Here is a 12,759-nt window from a genome sequence, read left to right as displayed (position 1 = left end):
TGTTATGTAGTGGACATTGTTCACAATGGAGCTCAATGCGGATAAATTAGTTACTTTAGTACAGGAAAGATATGTTCTGTACAACCTTTGAAACAATATCATGACAATAATGTAGTTTCTAAAAATATGTGAGAAATTACAAATGAGACGAAAGCACCACGTGAATAATAAATAATAACAATAATAATTTGTAGTAAGCTTAATTCTCTGCTCTATACTATCACTCATTATTGATTTAATATATATTATTTTTCTTTATTGTGAGTCGTGAAGTAATCATAAACATACAAAATGACGTTTGTGCAGTACATTAGTAGTACAATTTTAAGACTCTTTCAATCGTATAGATTTTTAGGCATATTAAGCGTCCTTAAGAAATAATAACCAAATACAATAGAATTTTTCATATAGACAGTTCTCTTTCATTGACGCCATTTTAAAGTCTAGGCCAGTATTCCAAACCCACACAGCCAGCAAATCAGTTGTCGCGAGCACACAGCTTAAAAGCTGTCACGAAGAGTTGTAAAGCAAAATGTAGCGTCGCGTCTGATTCTTTGTGCATCCGGCCTTACAGTTTTAAGCACCTACAGAACCTACCTTCGTAGTGAGATTATGATTTATCAAATTCTGACAAATTATTGAAAAATTACTCTAAGGAACTAAGAGTGCAACAGGATTGTGCCTCCAAATTCAGAAAGTAATAATAAATTGCTAAATATATAATAGATAATCATTTTAAATGTATATTAATACATACATGACATTAAGAAATATAGAAAAAAATCATGTTACAAATAATTTCAGAAGAACATTTTTTTTTTAGTTGAAACTTATGAAACTTATTCTGTTTTGAAAGGTGTTATTGTCATTAGCGATTCTGTCTGTTGAATATGATATGGCTTCAGAATTAGCTTATTCACCTATGATAGATAATTAATTAATGTATCAGAAAATTTAAGTGAAATAAATGTGATAATTACAAACTCCTTCATGAACGAATTTATTAAAACAATCTAGTCTAGATTAAAAATATACTACACACAAGTTTGTACACCCTTTGACACGGAAAATGTAGTGTAAATTTGTCTGTCATATGGATTAACGCAAAATTCATACGGGGAAATATTAAGCAATGAGGTCCGAGGAAGAAATCAAGTCGTAGCAGCGATGTATCTTTATGTCACGAAACGACATATTCCCTACGAAGCTTTTATGGCTATGTGATAGAACTCTTTCTTCTCGCTACAAAGACCGAGCTTCGAATTTCTCTTTATAAAACGCAGACATGTAAACACAATGATTTCCCAAGCTATTCCGAGGTGGGACTTAGTCTTTGAACACGACCATTTTCCATGTCAAAGGGTGTATATACTTGGAAATAATATAAATCATTGTATTATATTAATATGGAACATCTTTTATGGGAGACAAACAGTTACTCGGTACTGAATAGTCGAAATTGTTTATGAAGTACAGCTATTGCCATAGACAAGTGATTATATTTGTTTCATTCCACATCATTCTTTTTCCCCCATGATTCACTTAGTCTGTAGTAAGTGTCACTTTGTGTATCTGAAACTTCAACAATTTTCATTTATAATCGCGTCGCTGTTATTTCCGGCATGACTCCTTCTCTTTGCATACGTCTTAAAAAGTGAAGGCTCTATAAAATCTAGATAGGTATTATCGTTCGCCATTTTTGTTCTTTCGTTGCTGAGCTACCAGACGAGGAATCTATTTGCCGCACTGTTAAACATTATCATGTTGTAACTCCTGTGATAATAAATCGACTCTCATAGGAGCTACAACATGATAATATTTAATGGTGCAGCAAATAGCATCCTCGTGTGCTTTCTTTTAATGCCAACGAAAGAACCAAAATGGCAGGCGGTTATATTCATTATTTATCGAGCCTTAGGTAGTGCATAACGTCATCAGCAGCGAATGACAAGACTCACACGTTTAAATGTAGCCTACCTGCAACGTGATTGGCTGCCAGAAATAAGAGCGACGTGACTATAGTTCTGTCATACTAAATTGTAATGTTTCCTTTGTTATAGAGTAGTACTGAAGTCTTTTTTATTCAAAAAGTAATGCATGCAGCTTCAAATGAGAAAGTTCATGCTTATAAGTTCTAGAATACTAGAAGACCATGTGATTGGTCCATTTGTCAATCTCAATCGAACAGGGAAATTAATGTTCATGGTTATTAATACAGTATTATGAGCAAATTGAGTGGAGGCTTTTTTTGTCTCTTTCTTTCGCTCTGTATCTCCATCTCTTTCGTTCATTCTTCCTCTCTTTTTTGTTACATACTTTCTCCCTAATCATTTTTTTTCAATTGTTATTTTTTTTCCCTTTTTCCTTCTTTCCTTGCTTTCTCTTCTCTTTTTCCTCCTTCTTCCCTCGTTGTTGTTGCTTATGTTGTTTCGCTCTTCCCTATCAAATGCTGTCCCTATTTTATGAATTGTCATTTGTTACTTGTTCAGTAACAATTATTTTATTGGTGACAAAGAACTGAATTGTATCATAGTGCAATAGTTTCCTATTGTCTTCGTTGTGAAAACGTCAAGAAAGCTGTTTCTGCTGCGAAGTAATTAATTTTAAAACATTAAAATTGTTTATATTAGTCGTCTGTGCTTTGTAATTAAAGCCTAGAAAGAGATTCACAGAGTGATGTTTGCAGGTGCTGGTACTGGAGGAGCCATTGGCCACAGTGGGGGGTGAGCTAGATTCGTTGCTGAACCACGTGGCGTGGAATCTATTCCCCAGCTCCACAGTGATCACGATTGCACACCAGATGAAGTACGTGGTGCATTGTGACCAGGTCATTGTCGTACAGGCTGGAAAAGTAAGTGTAGAACAATTACTATATTTTTATTGAGCGTCATATATATTTACAGTTCAGTTTCAAATAATGCATTCTAGACTCGTGTGATGTCATGTAGTCCCTAGAAGATAACAAAGAATTTTGATGACTGAAAACTGGTGGAATGAATTGAATATCACAGATACTATTGTTGCTGCAACTATGTTAGAGATGTTGTGTTATATCTGCCAGTGAGTGACCATTAAATTTCAAGTAGCTTATCTTTGTCATGGGCATCAGAGTATTAAAAACATTACAACCAGTGCTTTTTTTTATAAAGAAAATGATGGTGGAAGTCGGTTTAAAATTTATTGGAGTGAACGGCGAGATAATTATTGCCCAATGCATCTGAAATTCAAGGCCTAAATGGAGTTTAAAAAAAATCATACTAAAAACATAATTATCTCTTTCAGAAGAAATACGAATTAAATCAATGTTAGTATAAACTGACTCAATTTGAATTAACAAAATAATAAATTGGTCTGCAACAAAAGCATTTACTAAACTACATACCAATACCCAAAGATTACTAGATTCCACAGCATAGCCTTCTTCAGTATTTTCTCCTTTCCCATTACTTTTTTCCTTGTGAAGTATATTGCAGTATGACGGCCTTTTAGCAACCAAGATTTAATATAATTCTGAAGGGTGAAGGTGATCAAAGTAGGTCCAAGTTCTAATAAGAATCAGGTTCCTCATGGTGTTAACCAGCAGGAATGATCTCAGTGGAGAGACAATGAAGTTGAGTTGAGAGAAGCCCCACAATACAAGGTGGAAATGATATAACTCTTCACATTGAAAGGAGGGATAGATTACATGGAAATAAACAAAAAATCTATTATACATTTTGCGATTAAGTATATGGTTAATTAAATAATTGCATCTAAAGTTTGAACTCGCTGGCGACATTGCAATGTTTAAGATTCCACACAGAGGCATTGAACTCATCTGACGTCAGATGTAAACAAAAGGTTACGTACTACACAGTCAAGCAACTGCTTCTGCCCAGGTTTTTCTCGATCAAATTACAAATTTCCGCTTCCTTGTCAATAATTTCAGCAAGTCGTTATTGACCCCCAATTGAAAAATATTGGAATTATGCTGCCCATGTCACAAACCAGTTAGCAGACAACGATGAATGTCTCTGCATTAGTAGTTACTAAACTACCAGAAACCTTTATCCATACAAGCGTTTAGTGTCACGCGAGTTGCATTTCGTCTCTCCGTAAATTAAAATAATGTCCAGACATTCCGAATTAGAAAATCTCGGCATTGCGATACACTAAGTTGAATGGCAGTACTAGCTTCACTTAAGATCGGAAGACTCTTTAATACCACGTCCAGTGAATATTCACGTGATACTGGGACAAGACGACTTGATTGCTAATTATCTCCTATCCCTATCGAAAGAAAGTCGAGAATAGCTGATCAATGTTGCTACGTCTAGTCTTGTTAGTCATGCAACAAATTTGTAATACTTCTTATTTAATTTACATGTAAACACTCCATTCTACCGAAATATGACAAAGGAAAAAGATATTCTGCATTACTTTCTCTATTAGTATTGACAGAAATCAAGACCATATGCATAGTAATTATCGACGATGATGACGTTAAATTTTTCAGAAAAAAACATTTTTTCTTCGAAAACTATAAACTTGCCACCGATATGGTATTAGACTTTTTTGTTATACTCAATATGACCAATTCGCTCTGCAAATCTACAGGGTTATTTCACTTCTACTCTGTATATTGGTGACGCGAAATTCGAACATTTTTTTCTCTGTTCCATGATGAAAAATATAACAAAAATATGACGGAACGGTATTCTGCCAGAAAAAAAGCACTGATTACGACTTTTTGCTGTTTCTCTTCCCCCTCACTGCAAACTGTGACGTTGCACAGAGGCAGAGATATACTGTAATAAAAGATCTGTGCGTTTCTTATTTGGATTTCTTCTAATGAACTATCAAAATTGTAGCTCTCCCTGTGAAACCATATTTCCAGTGACTATGCTCTTATATTTAGAATATCATCATCATCATCATCATCATCCCTCCAAGTATTAGGCCACGTGGCCCATTATGGTCTCAAAGAAGAATCGTCCTTCCAGCATTTCTTGGGACATCTCAGTGATCTCTTTCCTTGGAATTCTGAGTGATGACATCCGCTGTAGATGGCCCATCCAGTTGGCTTGGTAATTTTGTATAGGCTATAGTGGAGAACTGACTTTAGTCCCAGTTCTTCCATTACTTCATTTCGTTTATGGTCCCATCTTGTATAACCTGCTGTATATCGCATAAATCGCATCTCATTAGCTGTTATCCTGCTTTCATTCCTTCTTCTTATTGTCCATGCTTTATTACCATAGCTTATACTAGCCTTGCAAGGGTTTTATAGAGATGTATTCTTGTGTTCTTTTGTACTAGACTAACAGTTTCTTAATGACAATGACCATGAAAGAAGGGGAAATGGGAGGAGAAACAATTAAAAGGTATGTGATCGCGTGTCCTTGTAAGGGAATTCAGAGCTATGAATATTGGCCATTTGTATTGCTCTGATTTTTACCATTCCATTTGAAGAGGAACTTAAGAGAATTCTTAAGGAGAAAAGCCGAAGATGGACGTAACCTAATAGCTACCACATGACTGGAAGGAAAATTAGTATTACAATCAGCAGTACAGCTGAGGAGCAGCAACCAGAGTCATAAAAAATGTTTAACAGAGCAAGTGATGAGAGGGGAGACGTTGCTTTCCTTGCCAGACAAGGGATTCGAACCCTTGCACTAGGCGAGTGATGATCGAGTAAGTACGCCCTGAAGTACCCAAGGCAATACGTGAAAACCAAGGCTCCAATTTTGAAGGCTTTAATTTGGAAAATTCCGAAATGTATATTGGGGGTTTGGGGGGAAATTATGTACATTCATGACCCATTTCCTTTAGAGCTCCTCCCAGTATTTGTCTTAGCACCATAGGAAAACAGCAGAAAACCATAGGCAGGATGAGTTGTCTCAATTTACGAGACTAGCCAATTGCCTATGAGGTGATTCTAATAAAATGTGGTCGATCGACCCTGAGGGCATAAAGTGGAGAAGTGTGGGTATTCTAACCAAAGGAAAAGGAATGTGTGTTCCTAGCTTAGAGAGTGGTTGGAAGTGTGACATATTTGCCATTCTCATTTTGAATTTAAGTGATTCAGTTGCTGATGGCAACATCTATCATGCTGGATGCTGGGCTAGCCAGGAAACTGAGTCCAGCCCTATCAACCAATCCCAGAATTCGGTAATATGGGAATGAAGGATAGCATTCATTGAGTGTGTTTAATAGCGAAGAATGTGGTTCACCATGAGATAAGATGTCAGAGTGATTCTGGCATAAGATGAGCTGAGATTGTGTCCTGATGCAGAGACTTGAACAGGCAATAGTTGTTTGCCACCTTTGAGGTCATTTCCGATCCTGCATTGCAGGTTGCTAGAGACGGAGTTCACCTCCATCAGTTCAAATAGAATAAGGGAGGGGAGAGAGGAAGGTGATTCTGGCTTAAGATGAGCTGAGATTGGGTCCTGATCCAGAGACTTGAACAGGCAATAGTTGCTTGCCATTTTTGAGGTCATTTCCGATCCTGCATTGCAGGTTGCCAGAGACGAAGTTCACCTACATCAGTTCAAATAGAATGAGGGAGGGAAGAGAGGAAGGTAAGAGTTAAGGGAGGTGATTCTGGCTTAGGAGGTCTGGGGGTGGGACTTAATCAGGGGCCTTGAACAAGTACTGAGTCCTTGTTTCTTCTCAAATCATTCCCAATGCTGTATTCAAGGTTATCTCTAATCGAGTTCAGTTAACTTTCTTTTTCCCAGTATTAATTTTATAACATATGTGGATGTGGTGTACGATCATCCTCTCCTCCTCTTCTTCTTCTTATGCGGCTGTTATTCGCCAGATGTATGGTACATTGGATGATTGGATGTGCGCAGTGGAAGACTTTTAGAAATAAATAGTGTGAATTTGTATAATAGATATAATTAACAATATTACATGAATGATAAATGAAATAACATGTAGATATGAAATTAAGTGAATGGAAATATTACAAGTTAATCTGAATAACCAGTAAACCAATAACTGAATCGTGGAGACTTTAACTGCACTGGGCGAACATACTTACAAGTCGTAATACAATCTGATACACCCATTTCTCAATAATCAGTTGCTGACCTATAAGCATTTAGTCGTTGAAACATTGTCTCAATATATATATATATATATATATATATATATATATATATATATATATATATATATATATATATATATGTATAGGCAACTAGATATAAACCTCAGCATGAACGCCCAGTCAGTATGCTAACTCATAAGACATGCCCCATTCAATTACAGATAACATAAAATCTGATTAACCAAATTCAACGTACACATGAACTCAGTATATCACACAAAATTTACCCAATATAAACTGTCACACGACTGATCACTATATAAATTACCAATTCCACATATGTCTCACATAAACTGTGCAGATAGCACTAACAATAATCTCTGTACCTTACAATCAAACAATGCCCGAGAGAGAGAGAGAGAGACGATAGATGATAAGTAACCGACGATAATTTCAAATTCAAATAATCGTTTGAATAGCAACTGAAACTCAATGCACTCGATTCCTGAATAGCAGCATGGAAACCAATAATAACCAATATGGAATAGATAACGAGACCCATACTATTCTAGTTCATTACACCGTCTAATACGATGTAAGCCAAGAGATCGTAATCACTACGCTATTACCCAAACCGTCTTGGAACTTCAATACTATCTCACATATCAAAGTTACATCTCTTCACGTAATCCCAATCACATAACCCAAGACGTATCATCAGCGAGTGATTTCCATACACGATCCACCACAATATCTCTAACACATACAACCAAAAATAACAATAATATCACAACCCATATTTGCCTACTCCAATAATAACAAATCTGATACTAAATTGCCGCACTAAATCCCAAAATATATTTCAAACAAGGTTTCGTATAATCAATAGATTCCTAAATGAAATTTAATGATACACTATTCTCGAACAATCTAACACGACGAACTTAAGTTACCAGTTACAATTCGAGCTATATTTCCTGAGTGCACGTCGATTGCTTGAATGAAGTTGTCGGTACAGGCTCCGGCTCCTGAGTAATGTTATCGGTACTAACTCCGACTCCTATGTAATGTTGTCAATACGGGCTCCGACTCCTGAGTAATGTTAGATATATCTGCACGTAGCCAAGTAAGCTCGCTTTCCCTCTCTCTTCATCTGACGTAATCAACCGGCCAATAGGAAAATTTGGATAAGAAAATGAAGGAAATAGTAGCGCTACCTATGACATATCGTCTGAGAGCACTCTGTCGGGCGAAGTGACGTACTAGATGGACAACTAGGATGTCGAGCGCGGCTCACATAGTACACAAGCTATAGAATTCTCTCCAGTGTTTTCTTGCTGGCTGTAGGAGACCAGTGGCTGTAAGGCCCACTGCCCTTTTGATTGACCATGCTTATCCATGTATCCTCAAGAAATATGGAATCCTCTCTCTGGGGCCACATACATAATGCTGTTAGTGCTCCTCGTCTGTCATCTACACTGACTGGCAAAAAAAACCGGTCATTTGAAAAAAATACTAAAAGTAAAGTTTAAATGTAAACTATGAAGCAATCTCAGAAATAACTGTTATCTTACTAAATTTATAAATTATACTTTTATAAACTTTTGACACGTAAATTCATGCCTTTCATACCAATTAATCTTCGGTTTATCGCCTAACAACGAAGGAGTGTGTTTCTGTGCTGAACATGTGGGGTAGGTCGTCATAAACAATTGAAGAGGTTTTATTGCTTTATTGCTTCCTTTCCTTTTTGAAAATGGATAACTGTCGAAAAGGGTTTGTTTGCCATTTCGTCATTAAGTTTAGTTCAGAAAATGCCCCTGTCACCCCAAGACGTTGCCAAAGCTGTCACTCTCATTGATGATGGACGCAGCCTCCGTTACACCACTGCTACCATAGGCGCACCATACACCATGGTGCAAGAGGCTGTGAAACGGTTCCGGGAAACACAGAGTTACTCCAGAAAACCTGGATCTGGCAGAAAAAGGAAAACTTCAGCCCGAGATGACCGATTTCTCGACAGCCAGGTTCTAAGAGACCGCCATACCACAGCAGTTGAAGCTCGGAATCGACTACAACATGTGCGGGGTGTTAATGTGAGTGAGAGGACTGTTCGACGACGCCTTGGAGAACAAAATCTTCAATCACGAAGACCAGATCTGACCAGACAGCACCGAGCCGACCGTCTTCAGTTTGCTCATCAGCATGTCAATGGACTGTGCAGCAGTGGAGCAGTATGCTGTTCTCTGATGAGTCCAGGTTCTTCCTGAGATCCCCAGATGGTAGGGAAAGAATCTGGAGATGATCTGGAGAGCGGTATGCAGAGAGCACATTGTCTGCAAGGACGCCATTCGGTGGAGGCTCCGTGATGGTGTGGGGCGGCATCTCCATGGAGGCCCGAATGGAATTGGTGATTGTCAAGAATTGTCTCAACGCTCACCGCTACATCAACGAGATTCTCGTCGATCACGTCGTGCCCTTTGCTCCATTTATTGGAGATGATTTCATATTCATGCATGACAATGCTCGTCCACATGCAGCGCGCTGTGTATCACAGTATCTTGATGCATTGCAGATTGTTCGTCTCAACTGGCCAGCACAGAGTCGCGACCTAAACCCTATAGAACATATCTGGGGTAGGTTGAGTAGACATATCCGAGATCGTAATCCTGCTCTGGAGACCTTAGGTGATCTGCAGGCAGCACTCCAAGAGGAATGGGACAGTATCGACCAGAGAGACATCATAACCTTAATCGAAACCATGCCTGAGAGACTGGCAGCCGTAATAGGGACCAGAGGGGGACACACCAGATACTGGGTGTTTGTTTCAGTTATTGTTAGTGTGAATTTAAGTTTTGTGGATCAAAATCATTTTCATTGAAGTTTAGTGGACAAATATTCAGCTGAAAGTTAGGTGAAAAAGTTTACAAAATTTCAACAAAAGTGTAGATTTATGAACATATGACGGTCATTAAGTCAAAATTGGTGTGAAAGGTGTGAATTTACGTGTCATAAGTTCATAAAAGTGTAATCTTTAAATTGAGTACGATTACAGTTATGTTATTTCTGCGATTACTTCATAATTTACATTTAAACTTGACTTTTAATATTTTTTTCAAGTGATCGGTTTTTTTTTTCCAGTCAGTGTATTATCGAGGGTATGACTGTCAGACTAGCAGAGTCCAAGGAGGTCTTAGTTGTGCCAATGTAAACCAACCAACAGCTCGCTATGACCGAATTCTTCTCTGTCTCTTCCATTGTGGCGACCCGGTTCGATCCCCATTTGAGTCATGAAGGAATTGATAATGGACAAAGTGGGTGCAAGGGAATTTTCTTGGGGTTCTCTCGTTTTCCCTCCCATCCCGAGCCAGACCTCCAGAAAAAAATATAAAAAATAGTTTAAAGTTTATACACTCGTGTTTAATAGTCTTTCATAGTTTTCTACCTTAGAGCAGGTCTTTCACTGCAAACCCAACATTCTCCAATCTTCCCTATCGTGTTTGATAAAAATTATCATCCATTTTGAATCTTGCGTACACTACTTTTAACACTTGAATATAAGTAATTGATTAACTAGCGGACTTACTAGTGTTAATTATGTAAGTTTGTGCGGCTTACAGCTGTTTCAGTGCTTCATCACCATCCTCAGAGCCTACTAGATCTCGGTGTCATCTCGAACGTCTCTGCCTGTTATGTGGGTGCGTTTGATTGTTGAAAGGTGGAGTCAAATAGTGTGTGTGTGTGCTGAAATTGATCTGTGTGTTGAGAATTTGATCGGGGTGTGTTTTAGTGTGTTTGTATCACTAAAATTATGTATTGTAAATTTTATTGTGTATAGCTTATCATTTTAACTGTGTATTGTTAATATTGTATATACCACTGCCACCGGGTGCTTGCCCACTTGCAGTGTAAATAAATACATACATACATACAAAACACACCCCGATCAATTCTCAACACATAGATCAATTTCAGCACACACACACTATTTGACTCCACCTTTCAACAATCAAACGCACCCACATAACAGGCAGAGAAGTTCGAGATGACGCAGAGATCTAGTAGGCTCTGAGGATGGTGATGAAGCACCGAAACAGCTGTAAGACGCACAAACTTACATAATTAACACGAATAAGTCCACTAGTTAATCAATTACTTAAAATTATCATCATTAAACCAACCAATCTCTTTCGTAACTTTAAACTTTTGTTTTTTTTTTTTTTTTTGCAGGTAGTAGAATTCGATACACCAACTAACCTCTACAAAAATAGACAATCATTCTTTTCAAAGATGATATCAGCCTCCACAGGAAATCTGTTTGAAACGGAGCTGTGAGAACACTGTCAGAAACTAGAGAGCAGGTTTATGTTCTCTCATCAGGTGATGCTAGTCCTTGTAAAGAGTCTTTTTCTGAGGTGAATAGGTGAAACAAAAGTTTTAGTATCTACAATATTGTATTAAACTATTGTTTCTAGTATCTCGCAGCATGGAAAGTTCATTTGTGGAGGTAAGAAGAATCAGTGTAAGATATTTACCAACTAGTTCAACGTCTTATCTTGCAAAATTATATTTTTTCATTTCAACATCCAACTCACCAGTTACTAGGCATGGCAGGCTGCAAGTGCTGCTAGTATACTTAGCGTGATTTAGTATATGGTTTCACACATGATTACACATTTTTAAAGGAAATTCAATAGGTATTTATCTATGACTTGTAGAATATAAATTGATTTGACTTGAAGATTGATTAAAAATGAATTGTATAGCAAGTACATTGAACTGTTTTTGCTCAATTTGTTAAGGATGTGAGTGTATTTAGTTTTGAAGAGAATATGGAATAGTTTTTCTTTGCTGCAGGTTTTTGAGTTGTTTTAAAAGTGCGATTATCACAGTTTTAAGAAGTTAATGGGTGGGAAGTTTCACAGATTTGCTGGAAACACCAGGAAGGAAATATTTAGCTTAAATGTATCTAGTCTTTTTAAAATCTTTCATATCATGCACAAATGGCTCTCTGTTTATTGGTGCTATTATAGCAGTATGAAAATATGGTAATCTATTTATCGAGATAAGTGTCATTTTTAATAGCGATGTAATTGTTTAATATGGTAAGGATTTCTGTCTTGATATTTCAGTGATGTGATGTTCGTGGAAAACTAATTTTACTTCTTTGTTAATATAACTGTCAGTACCGGTAGTCATATAGTAGCTGTATAGCAGAATTGTGTAGGAACAAGTGTCATAAAACTATTGTTAATGAATAATTAAAATAATGTAATATTAAACTGTTGGACTACATATAGGAGGTTAATGTAATTGGTCTTGTCTGTAAAGAAGAATTAAAACTTATCGTGTATAAAATGAAATATACAGTATGAGTAAGGCAAGATTTACTGATTTCATTGGAAAGTGGTTGCAATATAAACACAGGGTGAAAAGTTTTAAGTTTTGTTGCAGCTCTCTCATTTTTTTAAATTTGTGTATTTTCAAAAACATACCAGTATGAGAAATTTGGTTGAACTTTGTATATTGCACATAATACTATGCTCTGAATGGAAGAGTTCCCCCAAGATACATAATAATATTAATATGGGCATGAATAAACAGCTATACTGTACAGAAAGTCTGACATATTTTTTTAAGATACAAAACACTAGCTTGAGAAGAAAAATTTACCTTCAATTTTTTTGTAACTTATTTACATTATGTCTGTGGAAGGAAAA

General features: G+C 36.9%; 1 protein-coding gene across 3 annotated transcripts in view; it reads left to right on the top strand.

Annotated features, from left to right (window-relative positions):
* The window catches only part of LOC138701552 (ATP-binding cassette sub-family C member 12-like), a 116,893-nt gene extending 104,468 nt beyond the window's left edge, over positions 1–12,425 (top strand). For all 3 annotated transcript variants that reach the window (XM_069828562.1, XM_069828561.1, XM_069828560.1), the window contains 2 exons: positions 2,687–2,851; positions 11,270–12,425. In XM_069828562.1, the coding sequence (XP_069684663.1) occupies positions 2,687–2,851; positions 11,270–11,374 (270 nt within the window). In that variant the 3' untranslated portion in view covers positions 11,375–12,425. The remainder of the gene's footprint in view (positions 1–2,686; positions 2,852–11,269) is intronic.
* Positions 12,426–12,759: the final 334 nt, after the last annotated feature.

Source organism: Periplaneta americana, chromosome 6, assembly GCF_040183065.1.
Source record: "Periplaneta americana isolate PAMFEO1 chromosome 6, P.americana_PAMFEO1_priV1, whole genome shotgun sequence".
NCBI classification, from domain to species: Eukaryota; Metazoa; Arthropoda; class Insecta; order Blattodea; family Blattidae; genus Periplaneta; species Periplaneta americana.
Note: the sequence above shows the minus strand (reverse complement) of the source record. Positions and strands in the feature narration are given on the sequence as shown.